Source organism: Pinus tabuliformis, chromosome 2_1, assembly GCF_031772625.1.
Source record: "Pinus tabuliformis cultivar Carrire ecotype Pingquan chromosome 2_1, CPIR1, whole genome shotgun sequence".
In the NCBI taxonomy this organism is placed as follows: Eukaryota; Viridiplantae; Streptophyta; class Pinopsida; order Pinales; family Pinaceae; genus Pinus; species Pinus tabuliformis.
In genome coordinates this window covers 910816047-910842911 of record NC_142299.1, presented here as the reverse complement: position 1 = coordinate 910842911, position 26865 = coordinate 910816047, and the positions used below count along the sequence as shown (strand labels likewise).

Here is a 26865-nt window from a genome sequence, read left to right as displayed (position 1 = left end):
GTACAAGTGATGAGTGTTACAATGAGGACCCGCATATATACCTAAGCAGGTGTCCTTTCGTGACTGGGCATGTCTTTTCACTTAACTTAATGACTATTTAACATAATCAATATTTAATTATTTGATATTTACATTTATTTTATTTATTTACTTGTTATGAATTATATTCATAACATAGCCCCTTCCTTCAGAAGCTTTGTCCTCAAAGCTTTAATGCAGTCGATTTTCTTCACTTAGTGTCTGTCACTTGATGTATATAATCTGGCAAGCGTCTCGTCATGTAGAATCTATAATATCCCCTTGGTTTTTTTTTTTTTTTTTTTACATATATATATATATATATAGAGTGGTTCACGGACACCCTGGTCAACGGGTGGCACTACGTCCACAGAAAAATCTGGGTTGACGCCCCTTGGCCTACTGCAAGACCTGACCCCAAGGGCTTCGGGGAGAATGGACCCTGTGACCTCCCGATGGCGAGGCACTGATTTTGACCAACTAAGCTAACCCTTGGGGCTTATATATATATATATATATCTATTAAATAACTCTAATTTTTTTTTTAATTATTATGTTGTAACTATTATATAGTTATTGTACAATCGAAGTTAGGTGGTGTGTGTTACCCCACTATAACATTAACATATTTATCAAGCCAACCTGTACTTGACGTCATGTCTTTCGACCTGGGGGCACAACATTTGATGGCGGAGACGGAAGTAACGTTTAAACGATGTGTATGGGTGGACAGTTCGTTGGCTATCAGAACGGAAGTAACGTTTAAATGGTTTGTATGGGTGGACGGTTCGTTGGCTATCAGAACAGAGCACAAGCTTGCATAATCTTTCACTGTGTAGCAAATGGGTTGACAATGTATGGGAGAACATCCTCCTCTTGAGCGAGTTTGTGTAATAAGGGGGTGAGTGCTTTGAGCTCCGTGTCGGTGTTGAGACCCTGGAAAGGTATGATGGGGATGGCATTGGTCTGTTGAAACTCGTAGGAAATGGGGGTGTCATCAATGATAATTACCCTTCTCAGATCCCTTCCCAGGTGATACAGGTCTTTAACATACTTGCCTTCCACATGGCACGATGAATCTCTGTAAAGCCTGAACTTGATGAAGTTTTGGGGGTCAATCTGGTCCAGGAAGTAGTCGGCTCTACTTTTAATGCTCAGAGTGAACACCACCATCTCGAAAATCTCCACCATCTCTTTTAAAAAGCATTCCAAGTCGGGTTTCTTGTAAATATACAACTTCCTTTGTTTACCACTATTAGGGAATGTCTCCACGGTCTCAAAATATTCCGACCCTTCCTTTACGGGCAACTTTTCATGGCGCTCCAATAGAAGAGTTTTGTCCATGTCCAGAACCAGAGTGTGGCGTAATGGACGACCGCAAGGTGGAAGAAGTGGCAGCAACTGCAAGGGTGGTGTAGTTATAGTCGTAGAGGGACCCAGCTCATTGGCAATCGGAATTTTGTGGGTAGCAACAACATTTGTGAGGCGATCGAAAAGCTTTTGGAGCTCTCCGTCAGTTGGGTTGTCGTTATACCATCTCACTGGAATAACGTTGTGGCGGTGAAGCATGTAAGCGAAAAGGCAATCATACATTATGATGACCTTCCACGCCTCTGATCCACGGAAAAAAAATCCGCAGATGCCAGGATTGCCTCTCACGCATAGACAACGAACGATACTGCAGTTTCTTTTCTGCTGGAAACCCCACTCCTGTTCTGAGAGCCAGTCCTTCAACAACGAACACAGGCTTGGTTGGGAAAATGATACTGCAAGCGCAGATTTAACACCAAATGGAGGATTCAACCCCATAATCAATTTGGTACCGGTTGGTAATTCATCAGTCAGCCAATCCCACTTTTCAAACTCGAAATCATTCTTTGGTTGAATTATGTCAAAATTCCTAAAAAAGTATCGCTTCTTAGACCGTTCAAGCTTTGCTTTCATCAACCTTGAAAAATCATTTGCTCCACATTTAATATTCTTATTGTATGAGTTTTTGTTACTTAATGGTAGACTGGAAACAACAACAGCTGAGGGTCCAACTGGCCCAACTAAATATGACAGTTGACACAAAGACTCGATGAATGGCATTGATTTAATATCCCCAACTGTTCCATCCAATTCAATGACAGACATCTGCTGGACCTTCTTTCCCATCAACAGGAATTCCTGCATTTTCTTCTTTCTCTTCCCCATAATCCACTTTTTCTTTTTCAAATATGTCGTCTTCATAATTATCTTCAAAAATATCTTCTTCTTTTGCTTCTTCCATGTCTTCCTCTTCATCATCATCAATGTCTTCTTCCTCATTGTTACGATATTGTTCATCTTCCTGTCTCTCAAGATAGTCCTCATCCACATCATCTTCATCTGGATCATCATCTTCATCTTTTTTCGTTTCTTCATTGTCGCTATTATCTTCCTTATCATCAATTTCCTTTCGACATGCTTTAGCTTCTGCAATTGATTTTTCTAAACGTTGAAATGCTTCTTGAATTTTACTAAACTGCTCAATGCATTCAGGACGTGAATGTAATGGTACATTGTGTGGCGAACAACGTTCAAAGACACGCATGATTATATTGTGCACCATGGCTCTGATATCATTGAAGCATAAAATTGATAGCTTGTAGGCTTGAATGTAAAAATACGCAAGAGGTATTTAAGAATAATAATTTATTATATAGAAAAATTGTACAAGTGATGAGTGTTACAATGAGGACCCATATATATATACCTAAGCAGGTGTCCTTTCGTGACTGGGCATGTCTTTTACACATGCCTTTTCACTTAACTTAATGACTACTTAACATAATCAATATTTAATTATTTATAATTTACATTTATTTTATTTATTTACTTGTTATGAATTATATTCATAACATAGATACTTAATGCCTAAGTGGCCCAAAATTTAGGAAAATTTTATTACGAAAATTTTGGGGTTTTTAGACCACTTAGATGTGATTTTAAGGTTTTTATATCATTGTTATGAAATAAAGATTACAGCTATAACAAAACAGTGAGAGAATGAGGGTCTAGAGAGAAAACCCTATGCCCAAAGCCTTGTAGATTACTTGCCCAAACTTGCCAACATTTTTCAATGAAGATGTCACCTAAAAATGCAAACTATTGAGCCAAATCTTCTGCAAAAAACACCAAGTATTCAGTCCCAAAAAATTTAGAAATGGACAGAGGTCAAAGTAGGGCCAAAAGAGGTCAATGCTAGGCCCAATGGGGCTAGGGTTGGGCAAGAGATGGCTTAGGGGGCCAAGGAAGAGGCAAAGGTGGCGGGAGAAGGCCAAGAAGGCCTGACGTTGGAGGGAGAAAACCCTCTAAGGGCTAGCGGCTAGGGTTAGAGGTCGAATGAGAGCTAAAAAGGGGTCAAAAGAGGCCAAAAAAGGGAGAGTAAAGGGAAGAGAGGACGCCGGGAGGAGGAAGGAGGGGGAAGATGCTAGGAGGGGGCTTGAAAAGCTCGCGGCCAGCCCTAAAGGCAACCGTCCAAGGTTAAGGAGGGTGGCCGAGTGGCCTAGGGCCCACGGTTAGGTCGAAAAAAGCCTAAAACCCTCATCACTAGGCCAAGGAGGGAAGTTCGAGAGGCCTGGAGGATGATGCAGGCCTATGGGAGGCCAGAAAGGGTTACGCAGGGGCCTAATAGGTTGATGCAGGGCTAGGAGAGGGAGACGCTGGCCCTGGAGAGGTTGGATCCGAGCCCAAGAGGGCTGAAAGTTGAAACCCTCGCTTTAGAAAAAATTATTGGCTTCAGATCTGAAATTTACTGCAATTTCTCTAGTGGTTGCCCTTGCAAAAAAATTGGGAGACTAGATCTTACCCTTGAGGGCCTAGATCTAGCTCTCTTCCAACTTTCACTTGATTTTAGCTGCAAAAAATGGAGAAAAAAGAATCCTTAAACCCCAATTAGAAAATATAATTTACAAAATTTACAAATATACAATGCTTTTTAAAAGAAATTTTGAGAAATAATTTTTTATGGAGTTTTCAATTGATAAATGGCTAATAATACTTTGGAAAATAAATGCAAGCTATAGCCTTAGTGAAGTTAGATAAACCATCAATATATTTGAAATCCAAACAAGGTTAGCTCATGCCCACAGTTTGTGAACTTGGAGCCCAAGGACTAGTGAACCTTTAAACACTATATATTTTTCTCAAGAAAGCTTGTTAGACATATGACGAATCAGATCACCTAACATAAACGCAAAATCTACCAATAGAATGTTCTCCCCATCTAATGAAAAACAAACTTTCAAAGATATTAAACACAATATAGGAAAGCCCGTACCCAGCACATACCACAAATCAATGAACAATGAACACCATGATCTGAACACCAAGGTCTTTATTATGATTCATAAAACATTCCCAGTGGAAAAATAGTGTTACATAAGCTTCTCTGCAGAATTTTCTTAGCCAAATATCAGATGGCTTGAGACTCAAATGACTCTCTAATTTATAGGTAAATCCTTCAAGTGGAAAAATAACGACTAGTTGGCTTGATCCTCGTCAAAATAATCTTAGTCATCGAAAAATATTTGATCATCTTTTAATCTCCACTGTTGAAATAATTATTTCTGAGGAATTTTCGAATTTCTCATTTAATCCATTTTTTATTAACTCAAAATTAATTATTTTGAGATAATTTCCTCAAAATTTTGATTTTGACTTAACCACCAAGGTCCAAAAGTCAAAATTCTTTTTAAATTTCCAATACTCCCTTGGTGGGGGACCTCAAAAAATTAATTTCTTTTAGACCCACGAATTTTCCCACTTGGAGAATTTAATTTCTCTAAACATTTAATTTTGACTCTAATTAATTAAATTTTGGCTTAGGATTTTAATTTATTTTTAACAAAAAATTTAATTTATTGACACTTGAGGGGATTAATAATTTTTTCACCCTCTAATATTTTAGAGATGATGTCTAAGTATGAGTGACCATGCACTAAGATATTTTTTACATAAGATTTTTGACAATTAACCCTCAAAGAGGGAAAACTCGCTTGATATAGACCCTCAATTAATTACCCAATTCTGTGACACAATTGTTGGGTGTGTGTTATATTCTTTCCATGACACAATTGTTGGGCGCAGCAGGGGGATTTTAGGGCCGCAGTAGCCCCCCTGTACAAAGTTTAGGGCAACCCCAAGGGGAAAAAAATGGACCCTATATTAGGTGGGCGGACCTACCTATGGTTTTGTGCATGGGTTTTGCACATGGTTTTGGGCATGATGGTTTTTTGCCCATGGTATTTTGTAGATCTAGTCAAGGGAACTACAGTTATGTTCTAATCCAGGGTCAATGGATTAGGGTTTATGAATGTTTCGACATGTATATATATGTATTCTAACATTGAAAGGAGCATAATGAAAAATCAATTTGGTAGTCCCAATTTTGGGATACAAGGGAAAATCTCTGTGTATATTTGTTTTATGTTTTATGTTTTCGCCATTGTTTATTTTCTGTTTTTAGAATTCGCATGCAGGTAATTTCTCGACAGAGTTAAAACCTACAACAATATGACCTAGTAAACCAAGTGATTTGTAATAAAATAATTTAGCCAATTAGCTTAAATTATTCCCAAATCACTTTTACATAAGACTCGACTAAAACACAAGAACTCACCTAAAACTTTGACGAAGAATTCCACCCTAGCTTTGGGGTGAGGTTAGAAGGAAAAACTTTTCCAACCATCCGTGTTTAGAAACACAAATGAATCAGTGAGACGAAAAACCTCCTAGGATGAAACTCTTGCCAAAATAATAGGCTTACGTAGGTTGTTACATACACACACAAACTTACTAGCATCATTTACATTATAAATTTGCAGAATGGGTTTACAATGACTCAATAAACTGATGACTAATGATGCAATCCTTTTGAAAAAATTGGTACATCTGCTTCCTTGGAACTTTGACAAAAAGTGTGCAATAGGTCTTTTAGTTTCTTTTCGTTTTTTTTTAGTTGCTTCCTTTTCTCTCTCTTTTCTGATCAACGTTCTTGTAGTTTTCCTCCTTCCCTTTGGAATGTTCTCCTGTTGTTAGTTCTAAGACATTTGTGAGTGCGAAGCCATTTTTGTTTCCTAGGGCTTCTACAACATTGTAACAATTTTTTATTTTCTCCTCATCTTCATTGATTGGTGATGAGTAAGCCCACCTACACTTGCATTGGGAGCAATGGGTTGTGACCACACCCCTTGGGTCATATCTATGGAAGCCAAGTTCTCCAAATTTGAAACACTCTAGATCAACAACTTCAGCATGTGCCTCTTTGAAATTCCCTATATAATACATGCCTACATAAAATGGGTATGCAGGCCACAATGCCTTCTTCGACCAAGCTAACATCCCACCAACTCCTATGGTTACCTGATACGGAACCTCTTACAAAATTACTTTATCTGTTACAAACAACAAGAGCTCATGTGGCGAGCTTCCATGACTCAAAAACCCTAATGTATGTTGAGTCTAGTGGGGTGAACCAATCAGCTACTTGTGATTTTGCTTTAGCGCGATCTGATATACAAAGTGAATCATGGTCGAATAGAATGTGGGATAGCAGTAAAATAAAGCCTTCAACTATTTTTGTGTATGATGTTACGTGTTGACCTTCCCACCAGAGTTATCAGAACTGGATCGGAACCAGTGGAATTGGCCAGTACAACCGTTTTTGGCCCAAAATCGGTCCGAATCGACCCTCCAAATTGGAATAGGCCTGTTCGGTACCAAACAAGCCGGTTTTGTAACGGAACAGGCCTATTTCACTGAACCGACCGGTTCAGGACCGGTTCCATGTACCTATGCAGGCAGCGTAAAAAATTGTATTTTTTTATTTTTTCATTTGTTTGGCCCACTTCTAATTCTTCCCTAGGCTAGCCTAATATTCAAGCCTAGGCCCTCAGCCTCATGGTCAAGCCTTTGCTCCTAATATTGCTATGCAATTCATGGTAATGTTAAATTCTTAAAGTAAAAGTGACATTCCCCTTTATCTTTCACTTTCATCCTTTTACTTAAATTTTTAACATTACCATGAAATGACTAAAGATGTTTGAGAGTGGTTCCAACCTCATTGGATTTCATATGGATAAAGTAGAATTTTAGGTTTCACTCGAAATCTAGCAGACTTAACAGTTTTTTAGAATTTTAGGATTGGGGGGATTGCAACGTTTCAATTCGATTTTTCATGTACGAGGGTATGGAACTAGTATTTAATAAAGAGAACCAAACCCTCTATGTACTTTTATGTTAGTGGCATTGGTCGTCAAACTCCTTTATCATGACTACTAAAAATGTACACATCACTCAAACAAAATCTTGACATGACAAGCTACGTTTTCTTCTATCTTATTTTAATGCCTAAATGGTTATATTGATGACGAAGGCCCCAATATAGGCAATGATTTTGATGATATCTAGGTGTTTGTTGTAGCGTGATTTTTTTTGGATGTTAGCGGCCATCTAGAGCCTATTTGTTGATGCATTTTTGGTTCAGAGATGGATTGCACTCAATGTTATTCCGGTTATGTGCACCCTTACATGTTATGTAAATGAGAACTTTTGCATATTTGTGTATAAATGGTTTGGATTCATATCGATGCACATGAAGATATATATTTTTATTTAAAATATGAATATTTTATGGGTTTTTGGTAAGCCGATTTTTTCTGGTTTTTTACTAGTTCCGGTCTAGTTACGACCGGTTCCTGGTGCACAAGGTTTTTCTATTCGATCACCAGTTCGGTTTTGATATCATTGCTTCCCACAAATCTTTGCAATAAATGCACTAGTTGAATGTCGGGGGACGAGATTCCACTTCCACCCTATCATTTTGAACTTGCATCTACCACATATACAGTCAAGTAAATATGAAGCCATATAGAACTCCAATTGCTTTCCACCTACTAGATGTTGGGCCCTGTCACCTTGGCCTAGATGGATGTTTCAATGGTTTCGTCCCAATTGAATATGACTTTGTCATGGGCGCATGTATACATAAGTGTAATTCAACTCTCGAAGAATTTGGTTGTGGCCTTGCCATGAAATCTATAACACATAGTTGCAAGAATCTTATAATTTTTTCTAAGTAGCTTTGTTTTTGACATGTCCCTTCCTAAATCACTTTCGAACAAGATTTAATTTTGTATTATGGGTCCAATTTTGGAGATAGTGGACCCCATTCGATTCTATTAGGAGATTAGACTAGGAGAAGATGTTTTTTTTGGTAGTTAAGTTACACATGCGGGCCACCCTCACTAGGGAATTACGCACTCCCTAGTTCAATTTTCATGGAGGGGGATAACTTTTGCATGGTGTTGGTTAAGTGTGGGCCCACAATGGAGGATGAAATGGAGGGAAAAGTGCCCCATGAAAACTATATAAGGAGGGCAACTCTCCTCTTCTTATTCATTCATGAGAGTATATCGATTTCTCTTGGTTGCTTGAGTTGCTTAGCCGAGTCACTGGTTGTTTAGCACGAGTTCTTCAGGCGAAGAGCTCACCCTTTCTTCGGGGGACTTCAAGTGACACCCTAGGAAGGTTTCCTTCATTTCATCAGGAGGAGAATTACATTTTGATTTCCAGCAGTAGCATTTCCTTCCAGGTGGTGCGTATTTCTGGAGGATGTAGTGAGAGAGGAGGTCGAGTTGTTTGTCGAGCTGAGCAGTGGAGTTTTGATGTGAGATTTTCTGGAGGAGAGGCTAAGGATTGTCAGCCTTTGGCGGAGTTTGGGAGTTGATTGAGCTTTTGGTTTGGCAGTGTGACTTTCGCACTACCTAGGCCAGCGCAGAGGTAGTGTTTTGGAGCTCATTTGGTGGGTAGAGTATCAACCCTTGAGGTTGAGCTTTGTCATGGAGGTTGGAGGAGTTATTCAGGGTGAAGTTTGCTCCCTTTCCAGAGCTTGGAGGAAGACTTTGTGGCCATTTCTTGCAGGCCGTATTTCTGGAGCTGTTTGGAGGGCGTAGGCCATAGAGGAGGTCGAATTTGGGAGGTTGGGTTCAGGCCAAACCCTTTTTGGGTTTTTGTGGGTTTTGGCCAAGGAGCTTGTGGCTGAAGTTTCATCATTTTCTAAGCACCGAAGGCGGGGTTTCTTGCAGCTCCTTTCCAACCATCAGTTGTAGTCACTAGGAGACAGCACAGAGCCTTAGAGGAGCAGTTGATTTCTAGCATTTGGGATTACTATTGACACCTGGGTTCTGTCTAGCTTGCCCTTGAGGCAAGCCCAGGTGCTTTTTCCACACTATTGTACTTGCTCCATTCATAAATAAAATGGCTCAGTTGTGTATTAAGTATTTGCTAATCGTTTGATTTTTCTGTGCATTAATCAAATTTTCTTTTGTATATCATTGTTCGTTTAATTTTGGAACATTACAATTTTATATATTATATCATCCTTTCTCCTAAATTTGTTGGGGTCCTGCCACCAACTCCTTAAAACATCTTTGTTGCTCAGACTAAAATTGTGATAACAACTCACTGAGAAAGCCACTTGATGTTTAGGTAGTTTATAATATTCAACTATTCAAGGGTACAGGAGTGCAGTGATGTTGCTTCCATGAATGTCCCTAATATCAATGCATTTGATGATCCATTCAATAGTCTCCCCACATGGAAAGGTTGTTGGATGAGATGATACTTTGTGTAACCATGATCTTCTAACATTTTGATAGACACTGATATCTTCTTCTCCATCATGGTATTCTCTCTTTGCAAATAGGTGATAGATCCATTGTTGCGAACATCTTGATAACATCCCGATTTTTACAGATATTTTTATGGTATCTTAATTTTGCCAAATTTTATCGATATTTTCCCGATTTTTGCGATCTTTTGGTTTTCCAAACCCTTGCCGATTTTATCCCGATGTCGATGTTTGCAACATTGGATAGATCTTAGACCAACTGATGGAAATAGACTCGTCAATAAAGCATCTTGGGTCAGCATATGTAGGTAATGAAGCAATGGGAATTTCTTCTGATCCTTCTTGTGCAGGATCATTTCTAGGTCTTCTTCTTGGAGGAGCGATATCTTCTGATGAGGATATGCTCAAATACTGCAAATCCACTGGACTCAAAAGATCAAAGATATTCATTATAATAAATAAATAGAAAGAAAAATCACTTGGTGCACAATGCAATAAATTAGTGCACTTTGAGGCTATGTAATGCCTTGTCGCGCAAGGAAAGGAGTTAGACTAGGAAGCGACAATGCAATGCGATGAGGGGACCAATTGTGATACAGTTATATATCACATCACATGTCCTTATGGCGGATTGAGCAAGAGGAATGTGTCATAGCACAATACTAGAAGTTAAGTTGTTAAATAAATTTGCGACGAGACACGGAGTGAGTTGCAATGTACCGCATTGCATGATCTTATTGCAGGTTGAGCAAAGAGATTGCGTCATGGTGCAAATCTGAAAGTCAAACTATAAAAATAATTGTGATGTGACATGGGGGGGTTGTGGCATAGCTATGCAGTGTGCGCAGGCCAAAGAGTAATGCAAATGCGCAATGATAAAGCACGATGCACTAGCAAAGGGGAATATGAAATCGCTGAGTATTGGAAGGGGTGAGGAGTGTTCAACCATGATTATATGTATAGTGGAAGGCGAAGGATTAGGTAGACTAACAAACACGCAACAGTAGGTAATGCTAGTGTTGGTCAAAGTTGTCATTGATGTCAATATGGCATTGTTGGAAATGGCAAATGTCCTAACCCTTGTGATGGATGAATAACCCTTTTGTGATGTTGCCCTAACCTTATTGAAGACTCTCCTTATGCAAATCCTAATGCATGAAGATCACATGCACTAGCATGTCGAAATAGTGAAAAAAATTATAATCCACTTGATGCTCTAATTTAATAAAAGAAATTCTTTAATAGGGATGTTATGAAATATATGCATATGATGAAAGAAAAATTAAATTTCCATCATTAGAGGTCATATCTTGAAGGGAATACTATATCAGCTTATAGAGGAGGTCATAAGCTTCAATGAGTACTCGCTTGCCTCCTAATTCCTTACCGTTGAAGAGAAATCATTTTTTGAAATCAGCATATGTCAAAAGTTGTCAAACTGTCCAAGCCGACTTGAGTAGGCTCATAACCCTTGGCGAAGAGATGTGTCCCTTCAGAATATGGAAAATCCACTATAAATATAAACCTAAATTCGTCCGTTCAAGCTCATATTTTTCAGTGGAGACAAGACAAGAGGTAGAGAAGTAGCTGCAACCTAGAAAAGAAAGGAAGATAAGCTTGTGTAATTGTTCTTGGGTTAAATAGTCTCCCACAGGTTCAAGCTAGGAGCAGAGCAATTGTTGTAATTGCTGTGGTCGAAGCTACCATAGTTTCTGTGGTCGAAGCTACCGTAGTTGTCGTGGTCGAAGTTGTCATAGTTGTCATGGTCAAAGTTGATGTGGTTGAAGCTACCGTGGTCAAAGTTGCCATGGTTGAAGCTACCGTGGTTGAAGTTTCCATAGTTGTCGTGGTCGAAGTTGTCGTAGTTGTCATGGTCAAAGTTCCCGTAGTTTTTGTGGTTGAAGTTGTCGTGGTCAAAGTTGCCATATTTGTCATGGTCGAAGTGTTGATTTATTGGGATTGGACAAATAGAGCTTGTTGAAGTCTTCTCTTGAGAACAGAATAGGGCAGAGTTGGAGAACCTTTGAAGAAATTATGAGTAGTCTTTAAAGGAGTATCCTTAGGAATTCCTTGAAGCGTAAATTGAAGGTTTGTTGGGCACTATTGAGGCTTGTTGAAGGGACATTGAAGACCTAGGGTTGAATTGAGATTGAAAGGCTATTTTGAAGGTTTAGTCAAAGCATTGTTGAAGACCCCTTGAAGTCAAAATTAAGAAACTTGTTGAGGATATTGTGAAGACATATTGGGAAAGAATTATTGAAGACTTAAGCCAATCTTGAAGGCACCCTTGGAGATCATAATGCACTGATGGGAGCCCTCATAATGTGACCTTAAAGAACATTGTATGGGCGACATGAAGAGCTGTGGAGACACTTTTTGAGAACCATAAAGTTGTCATTGATGAAAGAAGGGTTATTGAAGATTGATTGAGAGCATTACCAGGGTTTGTTGTAGAAGACATTGGAAGCCTTGAAGAACCATTGAATCCATATTGAAGATCTAAAGCAGAGGGTTGGATCCCTAGAGGATAGGAGTCCTCAAGAAGATAGGGTTGGAGCCCTAGAGGTTGGAGCCTCGTGAATTCGAATTCAATGCTTGGCAAAATACAGGTTGGAGCCTAGTAGATTGGAGATTGGTGTCTTCATCTAGGGTTGGAGCCCTAAACATTATTGTACCTGATTTATTGTAAAGAAGGGGATTGGAGTCCTCGTCATTTCTGATTAATAAAATCATCTATTCTATATTGTTCATTTTGTGTTCAGTTTATAAGTGATCTAAAACTAGTAAAATAACAATTGTAAAAGAAATAATGATTCACCCCCCCCCCTCTCAATATTTCCAACAGTTAGGTTTATTAACAAAAACAATGAGCATGAGTAAGGTGTGCAATACCTACCTGGAATGTGGTGTGACTGTTACACTCCAGGCAGCACTATGCAACTCCAAATGATACGGAAGAGCTACCAAATTGTGCAATGTGAGAAGCAAAAGAGTCTTGCAATAAACAATACGATGAAAATGAATGGAGGGGAGGGGAACTTATATAGATTTTTCACCTGTTTGAGCATATTTAATGCACTATTTCAAAAAGATCTGTGACAGAGAACTACATTGCGGGGTTGCAATGTGTAATACTGCAAGGTTGTGATGCACCATATGGCAAGGTTGTGATGCAGCCTTCATTCTTTCACATTTTCTAAGTTAAAAACCCTCCCATCCACGCCGCATAAAGGCATGAAGAATAGCTTTAAGGGGTAGATCATCTAGATGTTTAAGATTTTGAAAGAGTGGACCCTATAATTTGGCTCTTTTCAGAAAAAAGTTAGGGTTGTTATAGTTGCTACAACAGGTTCCAACCTTATTAGAATTCATATGGAGAAAGTAGAATTTCATATCCTACTCAAAATTTAGTGGATTTAACATTTTTCAGGATTTTAGGATTGGTGGGATTTCAACATTTTCACATGTATGAGGGTTAGCTAATGGGTTAATTTAGCTATTATGAGGTTCTAACCACTTTCTCTAATCCATGAGGACAAGATAACCAACCTAGCTTGATTCGTCTTGATTCCATAGCCCTAGTAGGATACTGGCACTAATCTTCATATCCCTCCATTGCCTTTTCTTCAAAAAAGTCCCTAAAAATCTCCAAAAACCATTTCACTAACACTATAATTGACATCACCTTGTGCCCTTTTGTCTAAGCCTTAGTGATCTTAGTAGTGGAGCCCTCCTTGAGTTGAAGGAGAACCGGCTTAAGGTGAGAAGACAAGTTATTGAGGTGACAGAGGCTGACCTTCCTAAAAGGTTCCCATTGAATTGTGCATTGTTGATTGGGTCTTTTATCACACACATATAATTTGGGTGCTAACAGGGCCCATAAGATATTTTGCAATAGGTTGTGATTATACAAATCTTTCCAAACAATTACTAGGATAGGGTGTCTATGACTCTCTTTTAACCTAAATCTCATGGATTCTTCCTTATATCTGGCTATGTTCATGGGGAAGCATAGTTGTAAGGTACAAGAGGCGCATACATGAGGTGAGGTACAAGAACTGAAAAAATATAATAGTGTACAGCCAAAATGTTTTAATACAGAAAACTATGAAAAGTACACCACAATACACACTAAATATTATATATTTATACAGAAAAACATTGCAAAAGAAGATAAAACCTAATATCAGTACCAACAAATAAGAGTCTCATTAGAATTTTGGGATTGAAAAGATGAAATTCAAAACCTAGGGTTGACATACTTGAAAACAAAAAACATGTCAACAAATAACAATCTAGAACTAAAAGATTTACAGTTTCCCACGTCATTAGCTAGAAAGAGAAAAAGGACTTACAATTTCACATCAGTAAAATAGTCTCCAAATGTGGCAACCAAGTATTCAGTTACAGTTCCTTCATACCACTCTGTTAGGTCAAAAATAATAGCAAGAATGAGAATAAACACTTAAAACAGAAAGCATAAAAACTCTTGGAAAAGAGTACTGCATTTATTCCAAAGAAATTAGTCTAAATTGTCTATCCATTGAAATTGAGGTGATGCCATTCTTCCATTTGAACTCGACCATACAATAACCAAAACTGATGACTACCAAAAGAAAAAATTACACTACATAAATTTATTTTTACTTAAAAAGGGTTCTTGCTAACATCTTGGTCAAATAATATTTTAGTTTCATATTTCAACAAGGATAGGCAATAAGATACAAGCATTACAACCATATATGACCTGAAAGGAAAACTAGTATCCATGTCAAGTATAAAATCGGAGGTAATTTAACACACAAGTTCTCAAAGAATTCCACAAGGTCACTTAATTGTGCAAACGATAGTTGATGATACTTAACGAGAATTTACATTGATATGGACTAACTAGACAAGATAAGATAAGATAAAATGGTATGATTAATCTCCATCAGAAACAATACATCATGGGAGTGTGGGTGCAGATCTTATAAAAGCATGTCTAACCTCTGTGGTGAAAGACCTAGGATCTAAAGCCAGTAATCTAAGTAATAAAAGTTGCAAAGTTGATAATCCCACAAAATAAAGGGTTCCTCTCAAGAGCTTGAGAACTAAGAGAAATGTCTCAATATGAAGTGCCTAGAGAAAGTGATCAAGGCTTGGGGGAACCATCACCTATTGGTGACGAGAAGGTACTAACATCTAAAATTTCATTGGTGGAAGGTGGATCTCTCCTACCATCTAAGGTCGATGTGAAGAAATCTATGATGAAGGAATGTCTAGATGAACTAGAATAAATGGATGTACTTTGGAAGATCTAGGTATAACAAACACCCTCTATTGAGATCTAGATGAGCGGGAAGGAGGGTGTCTACAATGAATGTATGAATTGTCCCCAACCCAGACCCAATGCTATCACAAGGGTCTTGTTATCACAAAATTTAGTAGGCCAAGTGCAAAGCCCCACTCGGAAAATCTAGACCTTATGGCAATAAGAGATTGGCCACCACTGTCACCTCAGTGGTTTTCTCCCACTGTTTGGTGGTGAATTAATTTCTACAAGGGAAGCTTCCCTATAAAGGTCACCTAGAGATATTCAATAAGGGAGGATTTAAGGTGATGTGTTGTCTAATGTTTGGAGGAAAGACATTGGCAGCGCCTAGCAAGGCTATCATAAGACTTGCCAAAGTTCAAGTACTCTTTCCTAAGACCTTTTAGATAGATTAGCAAGCCATTATAAGTTAAAGGCATGCACTGTCAAATAAAAGTTAGAGGAAATAGTTTGTCAAGCATAGATCAAGAAAGAAATAAGGCTATCATGTAGGTAAACGAGTTTTAGGGTAGGCAAGTGAGTTCTTGTGGCTGGAACATGCATAAAACAACAATAAAAGAGATGACGTCAGCCCTAATTATAGGGCGTTACCATGCAATTAATGCTAGATTCCATTTTCAAGTTACTAAAAGCAATCCCTATTAAGAGGGCAACAATACAAAAAAAAACTGCTCGTAAATACAATTTCAAGAAAAAACCCAAACCCTAACCTTCACACTAAGCCTAGATACCTAGAAATTAGAGAGAACTCAGAGAAAATGTATATAGAGAAGGGCTTGATCAACACCTACTAGACTAGTGCCTAGCATTAATAGTAAACAATCAACATGCAACAAATTATAATGCAAAGCCACTCTTAAACATCTTGAAACAATTAATTGTAATGTTAAAAATTTATGAAAAAGGATGAAAATGAAAATGAAAGATTAGAATTTAACATTACCATTCACTGCATAGCAATAATAGGGCCTTGGGCTTGAATAATATGCTTCCCGACTCAAAAATTATAGTTTTTTTTAATTTGTCTTTAGAATGTCCTTGGTTAAATTATACGGAACTGGTTGGTTCGATACAAAATTGACAATTTTGGTGAAAAAACATCGATTCAAACCTGAACCAACCTTTTTTGGTTCTAAGCCTATAACTAGACCATTTTGGTGGTCAAACTAGTCAGGCTGGCCAATTGCACTAGTTTCAATAACATTGTCTAGAAGGAATCCCACCCATCAATCGAATTGATAAGAAGAGCTTTATATCACACTTGTGCATCCCCCTTTAGGGTTTGCATAAGCTTTTTCATCCCAAAGTCTTCATGCACTATGCCCAGATCATCTATAAACTTTAAAAAGGTAGCAAGTTGTTCATCCACTATAATTGCATTGTTTCCTACAAACTTGGGCAAACGATATTAGTACTCTCTTGTAGGTAATGCATGTGATTGTCATTGTATCTAGGTTAGATGAAGAGGCACACAAATGGTGAGAAAAATGAACTACTTCACTCGCCATCGTATTAATAGAATTGTGATTAAAGGAATAATAGAAGAGGTGATGAGAAATAGTTACCAATACTAGCGAACTTGTTGAAGGAGCACTTACCATAGTATTGATAGTTGAATGAAGTGGAAAGGTAACTTGGGAGATTGACATCAGATTATATTCGATAGTTATGATAGGTGATCGTCCAAAGTAGTTGTTTCTCTGTTTTGGAAAAGATGTTATGGTTCTTTGAGACTCAAAAACAAAATATAACACAGATTGAAAGAGTGGGGTTACAATAGACCTCACCTCCAATAACCCAACAAACCCCAGAAAGGATTTGGCCAAACGTTGACCCCGAAATTTCAGACGAATTTCTCCTAGCTCCCTCGTTGTTGGGTATTTCGACCCACCTGTAAATTTCACTACTGAAGGCTCCCAAAATGGCTAAGATATTCAACAAATCCCCTTCTAGAACTCCTCCACAAGTCTCAACCCCAAACTCCTCTTCCTCCCAATGCCCCACGTGGCACGAAAAGGTATTGCGCAAGCCCACACAGTCTTTGTTAACCAGTTCCACAAACAAGGTGAAAAAGGCTCCTAGATCAAACTGAAGGCGATGAAGACTCCCCCTCCTATGGCTAGCACTCGAGGTCCACCGAAGTAAGGGTGAGATTCTCACCTGAAAATCTCTTGTGCTCAACAGCACATGCAGACTTGGCTTCTAGCTCAAGTGTGCTAGTGAAAGTGAATGTTCAAATGATCAAAGATCCCCAAAATGAGTGCCTCCTATTTTTTCATTGTGCCTCCAATTTGCTCATGTGGGACCCAACCATCAATTTTCTCCATCCTTTCCCTCCAAGAGTGTGTATTTCCAAGAGGGGAGTGTATTCCCTCTTTGGTGTGGCCCCCACCATCCACTAACCATTCGATTTTTCCCTTTCTCCTATGTTGGGCCCTTGCCTTAGCTCCAAAACTTCAAGTGGGGTCCCGCAACCCACTTTTCCTAAGTGAAAGTGCAAAATATGAAAAAATTGGCAAAATAGACATTTCCCCTTAGCAATATTGCTAAGTATGAATATCACAGTCCTCCCCGCCAAAATGTTGCTTGTCCTCAAGCAACTGCAAGGATCGATGCTAAAGTACACGCCTCATCAGGCAGATTCCTCCATCTGATCAAGAACTCTTTGATGACTTTGTTCTGCAAGTGTCTCTCACGGGTGCCCAAAATAGCCTCAAGCTCCAAAACTAGAAAATATGAATAGAAATGTGATTAGTATTTAATGAAAACAAGCTTAGATAAGTAAGGAAAACCAAAAATAAAAGGTAATACAAGGAATAAGATAGTTATCTTTGGAAGTTGGTATGGGCTCCCTCCAAGCTCGAGGGATACCTATAACCTTATAAATCAATTCTAAAAAAAAATCCAAAATATGTTAATCCTACAAATACTATAAATAAAAAATGAAACAACTAAAGCTTAGATCAAAGGACTTAGTAGTATAAGTCCCTTATATCTAGTTCTTTGGCTTTATTCTTCTTTGGAGTCCTTCTTCAACAACATTGGCTTGGTCCCTATTCCTTTTCCTATTCTTCGAATTGTCAGGACAATCGCTTTGATAGTGACCCATTTTATGACATTCGTAGCATTCTATTTTGGACATGTCTACCTTCTTTCTTGGCCCTTTTGACTTCTTGAAGTTTTCTTTCTTGTGATAAACGGAGTATGCATTTGAAGCTTTCTCTTCTTCATTATTGGTTAATAATGAGATTCTCATCTCTTCTTGACTGCAAGCATTCCATAATTGTTCGAATGAAGGAGTTTCTTTCCAGTTGTTTTGCCCTAAAGCAAAATCACTCCAAGTAGGTGGCAATTCCAATAATGCAGTAATCACTAGCTCTTTTTCCGGTACAATCTCATATATGGCTTGAAGGTCATCTCTAATTCTAGCTATCCTTACAAAGAAGGAAGCCACAGTGTCATATTTTGTCATTTTTGTAGTCCTTAGTTCGTTCTTAAGACTTGCTACTTGACCGATGTTCTTGATAGTGAACAATTTTGATAAGGCTTCATACATTTCTTGAGCATGGTCTATGTTGAAAATGTATGGGACAAGATTGTCCTTTATACATTCTACCATTAGTGTCATAGCCAATATTTCTTACTCTCTAAACTTCACTTTATTTGCATCACTAGATCCTTCGGTAGGTTTCTTTACTTTTCTTTTGACCAAATCCAGAACTTTGTTCTTTTCAAGAATGAGATCAATTCTTTTCTTCCATGACCTGTAATTTGATGCTCCTTCTAATTTGTTCTCACCCTTTATTGTGTTAGACATTGTCCTTGAAGATAGAAAGCTTCTTTCCTTATAAGATCTTATATGATCCATTGCTTAATCCTTTTGAGGTTTCTTAGACTCCTTTCAATAGATTCTTAAACAACCCTTTTCCTTCTTCACCTTAGCTTTGATACCATGTTAGAAAATCAGAAAGGTAGAAAGATTTTCTTTATATAGATAATTACTTGTGACTTTCTTTGTCTTTATGTTCTTCTTTTATCTTTTAGTTCATCAAGCAATTACCAAAACAATAGCACAAAGATCACAGACACCAGATATAGGTGGACAACCAGGGAAAAACCCCTATCTAGGGGAAAACCTATTCAACAACTCTTCCTTAATAACTTCCTGAGATAAACAAAGACTCTTGACCTAGACACGGACTGCCTCCACTCCAAGTCAGCCCTTTCTTCCTTCCTGCAGATGATAACCCTTCAGCAACAACTTTGACCTAGCAGCAACTTCGACCCAACAACTGGCAGTAACAACAGTAGCAGAAACTTCGACTTGAAAAAAAGACTTTGATCTCCTAGAGGAATCCACACTAGAAAGAGATAGATAGCCCAAAATTTTGATCTTGCCTTTTTCTTCCTTCTTCTCCAACTTTGCACTCCTTTTAGCCTTCTTTTCCTACTTTGCACTTTTCTAGCTCTTTCTTTTGGATATCGAACTTGTGTGACAGAGAGTGAGAGCTCCAAATGAATTCAAACTGTTCCAAAATATAAGCTTCTGGTGAGGTCGAATTACCCAGTTTGAGGCCGACTTGGTGTGGAGGTGACAAATAACTTATTTGACTCAATATTAATTATTTTTTACATGATTTAAAAGCCCAAGAAGGGTCTCATTAAATGTACAATGATCCTAATGACTCAATATAAATCCTAATGATGATGATGATGACGATGGTGGTTAACGTCCACTGAGACCAAATTGGTCTATCGCACCTATAATTTTCTTAGTTTTTAATTGTCTGGCTCCTCGTCTTTCTTGGCGAGATTGGTGCTATAGCTCTCTTTTTTTCTCTACGGTCTTCCAACTTTCTTTATCTTGCATCTCCTTCATCTCTTCTAGTTCTTGGGACATTGGTGTCTTAGCTTCGCGATCTATTGTGTTCGTCGTGTTCGTCTTTTTGAAGATAGTTGGAGAAGAAGTTTGGTCTAGGAGATCTGCCTTGCTGTTAAATGAAGATTTATTTTGTGCGGTATTCGAATCCTCATAACTGTTGATGCTTGAGGGGTTGTCCAGTTCACTCTTTTGTTGTTGGGCGGGGCTTTCCCCCTGCTTGTCTTGAGTTGTTTCTTTCTTGCCCGATTTCTTGTGATTCAGAGTGTTATCGAGAGTATTCTTTTGACAGTGTAGTGTTCTTTTTGTGCTCCTTCCCATCATGTAGATCTATGGTGATTTTTTCTAGCAGAATTTTTTTGGGAGGCTTTTGGGCATTTTTTGGCTAGGTGGCCTGTCTCAAAGCAGGGTCGACATCTGAAGATGACACTTTCATAATCGAGTTTCTGGTTCCACACATAGTCTTTACTTGTTAGGTGTATTTTAGCTGGGAATTTGGCGCTGAAGTCCATTTCCACACAGATGCGTGCATAGGTGGTTCTGGCATATTCCTCTGTTTCTAGGCACCTGCAATAAAATTTCCCAATTGCATTTCCAATGGCTTTTAGCAAGGAGAAATTCCAGAGATGCAAGGGTAGGTTTGGCAATCTCACAGAAACTGGTGCTGAGGTTATGATTGTTGTTGAGGGGTCAAATGATGGGTTCCATGACTTCATGAATAGCCCTGAGTTTTCCCAAAACCAAGGGCCGTAATCTAGAATACATTGTCTGCTTTCAGGGTTTTCAAAATCTACTATAAAGAAACCCCTAGCACAGTGGTAGATATTAATTGCATCAGGAATTACAGGCTTCCATACCTCCGAGATCCAACTATGGAGAGCTGTCAGTCGCAGCCAAAAACCATTAAATTGGCAGATTAGGGCACTTTCAGAGAACTTCAAAGCCTCATCGAGTGAGGCCTGGACCACCTGGACAGTGGGAGCTGGGGCTTCACTGACGATATGGGCAGGAGCTTGCCCCCTAGAGGCAGACGAAACTGAGCCAGCAACTATTTTTGCGAAGCTGGGAGCCATCTGGAGAATGCTCTCCTGCTGAGTATAAAATGTTTCTGAATTTTTTTACAAAAGGGAGCCACATAGGCCTTTCAGATCTGTGTCTCATATCTGTAATATCCAGCCACAGACCGCAGAAGATAACACTGTCCTCCGCGTCCGATCAAACCACGGCCTGATCTTCACTCTTAATGAGCGATATCTCCATAAACAAAAGAAGTCCTCAATGGAGACTTTGACCTAAAACATGATGACCCAAGCATGAAACCCATGCTTTACTAAGTCATAATAGTATAATAGTAATAAAGTTATTTTTCATAAGTACATTTCATTGTGACTCAAATATAATTATGAACACCGAACCTAGTTACATTCTTCAACAGGAAGGCCCACTTTCAAGCATACAATCATGAAAGATGGGTGAGGGAGCATATGGTTGGCTACAAGGGGCTGTTGGCTGCTGGCTGAGGACCATCTAGGAAAAAACATTTCTCCTATGGATACTACCCAAAGGTGTTGGGTAACACTCTCAGGGTGAGGAATTGGGTCGAAGACCTCCTAGGGTTGAGGGAACTCGTGGACAATAGGTGTGTCTGATCCTTACCTCACGTTAAGTGTGTATCTCCCCTATTTTCATCTCAGGGTTGTGTCTGATCCTTACCTCATGGTAAGTGTGTATATCCCCTTGTCAAGTATACCCCAGTATGCATCCTACCCACAAGCTGAGCTTGTTGTGATTGTTCCTCCCCATCTGGCCAATGGGTTGAGACGTAACTTGGACATGTTTGATCCTTACCTTGTAGGTTAAGTGTGTATCTCCCCCAAGTGCCTTGGGTTGTGTTTGATCCTTACCTCTCATGGTAAGTGTGTATATTCTCCCAAGGCAATGGATGCAGGTGTTCTACCACTTGACTCTCTAGGGTCTTTATGGGAAGATCAACAGACAATAGGATAGCTGAGATCCTTACCTTCCATGGTAAGACATATCTTGTCTATTGTCCTTGGATAGAGGGTGGTAGCTAGAGCCCCACTACGATGTCAAATTCTTCTTCTGTCAAATTCGAGAGTGTTCAACAGATGAGCAGAGATGAGCAGAGACAATAGATGACCTGATGATGTCAAGACATTCGAGATGAGATTCATGATGCAGTAGGAAATTTCTCCCTAGCTGAGAGAGTGTGTTAATTTGGCAGCTCAGGGACAAATTATCTCCATTGGACAACCTTCATCATCAAGAAAGACCCCTAGTAGCCCTTGGAAGAACTTAATTTGGTTAAGGAAAAATATTATTTTTAATATGAAATCCACATGTGCACAAAAGTTCAAGTCGGCCTGGAAGAAGAAATTTGACCCCATTGACCACATATAAATAGACATCACTTGATATCATTTGGAGGCATCTCATCACACATCACATCATTCATTCATTGGTTCGTACACTTTTGAAATTGCAAAGTTGAGCTATAGAAAGTCTGAAATCTGTGAGCTATAGAATGTCATCATTCTGCAGCTACCGAATGTTGTCTTTCTGCGATCTACAAACTGCAGAAAGTCTGTGACCTGCGAGCTACTGAAAGTCATCATTCTGCAGCTACCGAAAGTTGTCTTTCTGCGATTTGTGAGCTACAAAAAGTTGCTTTTCTTTGAATATGTTGACTTTTGCAAATTGGAATCTTTGACCAGATTTGACTTTGAGGCTCATCTATTGGATATTGGTTGGTTGATCTCTTGGATAGTCAAAGAATCGACTTTGACTCTTTCTATTGATGAATTGAATCATTGTATCTCTATGTTGAACATTTGATGACAATCTAATAAGACGAAGAATTTGAAAGGGTTTTACCCAATGTTGTTAAAAGCGCGATCGGGATTAAATCGGCGCCGGGAAAAAAGCGGCAAAAGCGGGAAAAAAGCGTTTGGCACAAAAATATTCATTTTTTTCATTTTTTTTCAATTTTTTTAATATCTAAACCATCTACAACATAAAATAAATACATTGACACATAAATATGATAAAAAAACTAATATATAAGATGTTTAATATCATTTCTAGCGCTAAAATCACACATAACATTGAATCATGTCCTGAATAGTAAGTCCTGAGTCCCAACTCAGCCTCAAAATATCAACAAAAAATATGATAATGTATCTCATCATGTCATAATGTCATATACAATAAAATGAAAGTCTAAGACTCTAATCCTATTGATTTCCTCTGCCCCTCTTGCGAGAAAATGTCACTGCTTTCCCTTTCTCCCTAGATGAAGATGCTGGTGCCTGTGCTGGTGGAAATGGCAGTGGAGTCTGACGTGCTCTAGAAGCTGAAGAAGTAGAAGTAGCAGCTACTGTAGGTAGACGGAGACCACGTCCTCTACTGGTGGTAGTGGTAGCCCGGGTAGGCGGTGTCACCTCCTCCTCCTGCTCCTCCAACTCCTCCTCCTCCTGCTCCTGCTCCTGCTCCTCCTCCTGCTCCTCCTCCCCCTCCTCCTCCCCCTCATCCTGCACTAACCAATCATCCGTGGGATCCATGAGAGGCCTCTCGGTCTCAACCCTCCATTCAGCAGTGGTGTCAATCCCATCCAATGAGATGGCTTCCATATCAGGTGTCTTCTCTAGTTGCCTCACCCACAATCGAAGATTGTAGTAGACATAGACCATGTCATTAAGTCTATGGGACTCCAACCTGTACAAAGTTCATGAAATAATAATTAATAATTAATATTATAAAAAAAATATTGTTTAATGAATTCAAAAATTTATTTGGAAATTTGCAATATTTTAAATGTTTAAGTGTTAAGTTGTTAACCTATTGCACTTCTTGTTGTGTATTTTTTCAAATACACTCCAATTGCGCTCACATCCTGAGGAGCTGCATGTTTGGCTGAGGATGCGTACGACAAGCTTTTGCAAAAGGGGTACTCTGCCACCATACATCTTCCACCATGCGTCTACAACAAAATTACAAATAAATTTTTAAATAAACATAAGAAAAAAATGGAATTTGAAGAGAATGAAATTTGAAACAAAGTTACAAAGTACAAACTAAAAAATACCTGGCATTTTAATCATCCTATCAGTGACAGCCATCTCAAAGCCAAATGTGCCACCTGACATCTTATATGTCTCAATTTGTTTAGAGATATCTATACATTGTTCTGGAGATCTCACCATCTTCTGGACACAGGTTAATAATCCATCCACGATCTCAGCATCAAAATCAAACCCACATGCATAAGAAAATGCAGGGTTCGGGAAAAGCCCAGCAGCATGAATGGGACAATGGAGTGTGTTGTTCCATCGCTCATCAATCACTTCCCATAGAAGGAGTTGTCTCTGAAACCCATCATCTCCCTTATCATCATAGTAGGACCGAATGGCTTCTTTGTCCATGGCTTCATACAAATAGCCCATTGCGGGCTTCTCACCATCAACCAACCGAAGAACCTTTACCAAAGGTTCAGTAACAGCGCACACCTCCTGCACTCCCGCCCAGAAGTCTTCCTGGTATGAAACTAGTATGCACACGGCCTCTCCTTCTGGTTTGCGGCTCATTGACGAAGCACGCCACTCCTCTGAAAGAAACATTCTCTTCAAATCCCACATAGAATTCAAGAGGGATTGAAGAGATATGAAACTCGTCGCAAACCGTGTAATGGCGGGGCGCACCAACTCTTTGTTGTTGGTGCATTTTCTCATCAAGCTAAGCACAGATGTGTGATTGTAAATAAATTTTGTGATGCTTTTTGATGAGTCAACAATATCTTTGACAAAGGGAATTTTCCCTATGTCCTCTAACATCAAATCAATACAATGGGCAGCACAAGGTGTCCAAAATAAAGTAGGATGCCTGTCCATAGGCATTCTACCAGCAGCAACATAATTTGCAGCATTGTCCGTTATGACTTGGACAACATTTTCTGCACCCACCTCCAAAATAAACACATCCAGCAAATCACATAAAGTTCTTGCATCTTTGATTTGATGAGTTGCATCAATAGATTTGATAAACATAATCCCCTTGGGACAACTAACCAAGAAGTTTATAAGGGTTCTCCCCTTTTGGTCAGTCCAACCATCTGACATAACAGTGCATCCTGTTTGTGCCCATGATGCCCTAAAATCCTCCAATCTTTGGGTGCAGTCACGCTTTTCCTCTTGAAGAATCTGGCCTCTGAAATCATGAAGAGAAGGGATTTTGTACCCCGGGCCAACACTGGCAATAGCATCAACAGTAGGTTGGAAAAATGGATTATTCCTTACAATGCTGAAAGGAATATCACTCCAGAGGAGAAATTTTGCCATCAACCTATCAGCTTGTTCTTTTTCAGTTCTTTTTAGCATTGAACCGATAGTTGGTTGTGAACCAGGTGTGGTTCGAGGAACAAAAAATGATGATGCAGCTACCGGATTGACTGACGCTGCAGTAGAACCAGTGCCACTTGGCCCACTTCCTTCAGCTGACCTTTTTAGTTGCCTTTTGAGTTCTTCTTTGGCCTCTCTAGTGTGCTCTAATTCTCCCAATGCTCTCATGGCTCTTTGGATAATTTCAGGATTTGTATTTATACAGGGCCCCACATCACGTCCAGGGATTTGTGCAAGGTGGAACTTCAACCTGTACACCCCCCCGCTTATCTCCTTTCCACACAACTTGCAATTCAAGTTTTGTCTATCATTCGGAGCTTTAGGTTCACCATATTCCCAGAAAGGATCCAATTTCCTTGGCATGTTTGTTTTTGAATTTTGAATTTGCAAACCTATGGAAAAATAAGGATTAGGAAATAGGAATTTAGGATTACAAATTACAATTTAGCATTTACAAAATTACAAGTTACAAATTTACAAAATCCCAAGTTACCCAACCAAATGGCAAATGCCAAAAAACAATGAAAATCAAAAAACATAAACAATGTTTAAAAAAAATGAAAAAAAAAATAAAAAATTGGTTCCCATAGTCATACCAAGTTACCCATCCCAAATCAATGAAAAATTACAAAAAAATCTTTAAAAACAATGAACATTGAAAACAAATGGTGCCCATATGAAATTTCTCAACCAAAAACAATGAAAAAAAGTTTATAACAAGGAAACAAAAAAAATTTAATCTACATACCGTTTTTATGGACAAATTGGTGATCTTGTCTTGGATTTCTCCTAAAACCACTTGGATTCGCTCCCAAACCCTTCAGCTCTCCTCCACAAGGCGTCTCCTCCTCCTCCGCCCGGCGACAGTCAGAAATGACTAAATAAAAATCGATTTTCATAAGTTATAAGCCCGCTGCCCCGTGCCTCGGCGATTTTTTCCATAAAAATCGCGATTTTTTCGGAAAAAATCGTTATAAAAAAAGCCCGCGATTTTTTGGGATAAAAATCGCGATTTATGCGGGATAGTGATAAAATCGCGATTTTAACAACACTGGTTTTACCCCTTGTGGGGTTTTCCCTTGGTATTTGACTAAATCTTGTGTCTCTTGTTATTGCATTTGATTGTCTTCTATTGTACATTTCATTTACTGTTCTATCTACAATTGTTATTTATCATTGGAAAATTAAATTTGACTGCTAACTGAAGAAAAGATTGGGCTAAGTGATTGTAATAGCATAGAACAGTGGAAAATGAACAAGAAGAGCATGGTCCAACACACAAAGTTGGAAGCAAACACCAAAATTGTCAAGACAGTTAAGTCTGCTGACACTAAAGAAGATCAGCTGCAGAGCTGCAGATGCATGGAAACAGAAAAATATGACAGCAATCAACATGAGTGCTCCTGGAGAAAGATGGTGAAAGTGAAAGAAAGCTAGACAAGTGCTTCATGAAAAAGAAGAAAACGTGGAAGCCATCAAAATCATTGATGCGTTGAAGTTCAACAGGGATTGATGTAAATGGATTAAAAGGAAAAAACAGTCACCAATGAACAAAGCCACTCCAAACAAAAGACAACACAAACAT

At 38.8% G+C, this 26865-nt stretch overlaps 1 protein-coding gene across 1 annotated transcript in view; it reads right to left on the bottom strand.

Moving 5' to 3' along the window:
- The window catches only part of LOC149203602 (exocyst complex component SEC6-like), a 456452-nt gene that overhangs the window by 35599 nt on the left and 393988 nt on the right, over positions 1–26865 (bottom strand). Inside the window, exon 21 of the mRNA XM_089403504.1 lies at positions 14029–14098. Within this exon, the coding sequence (XP_089259630.1) occupies positions 14029–14098 (70 nt within the window). The remainder of the gene's footprint in view (positions 1–14028; positions 14099–26865) is intronic.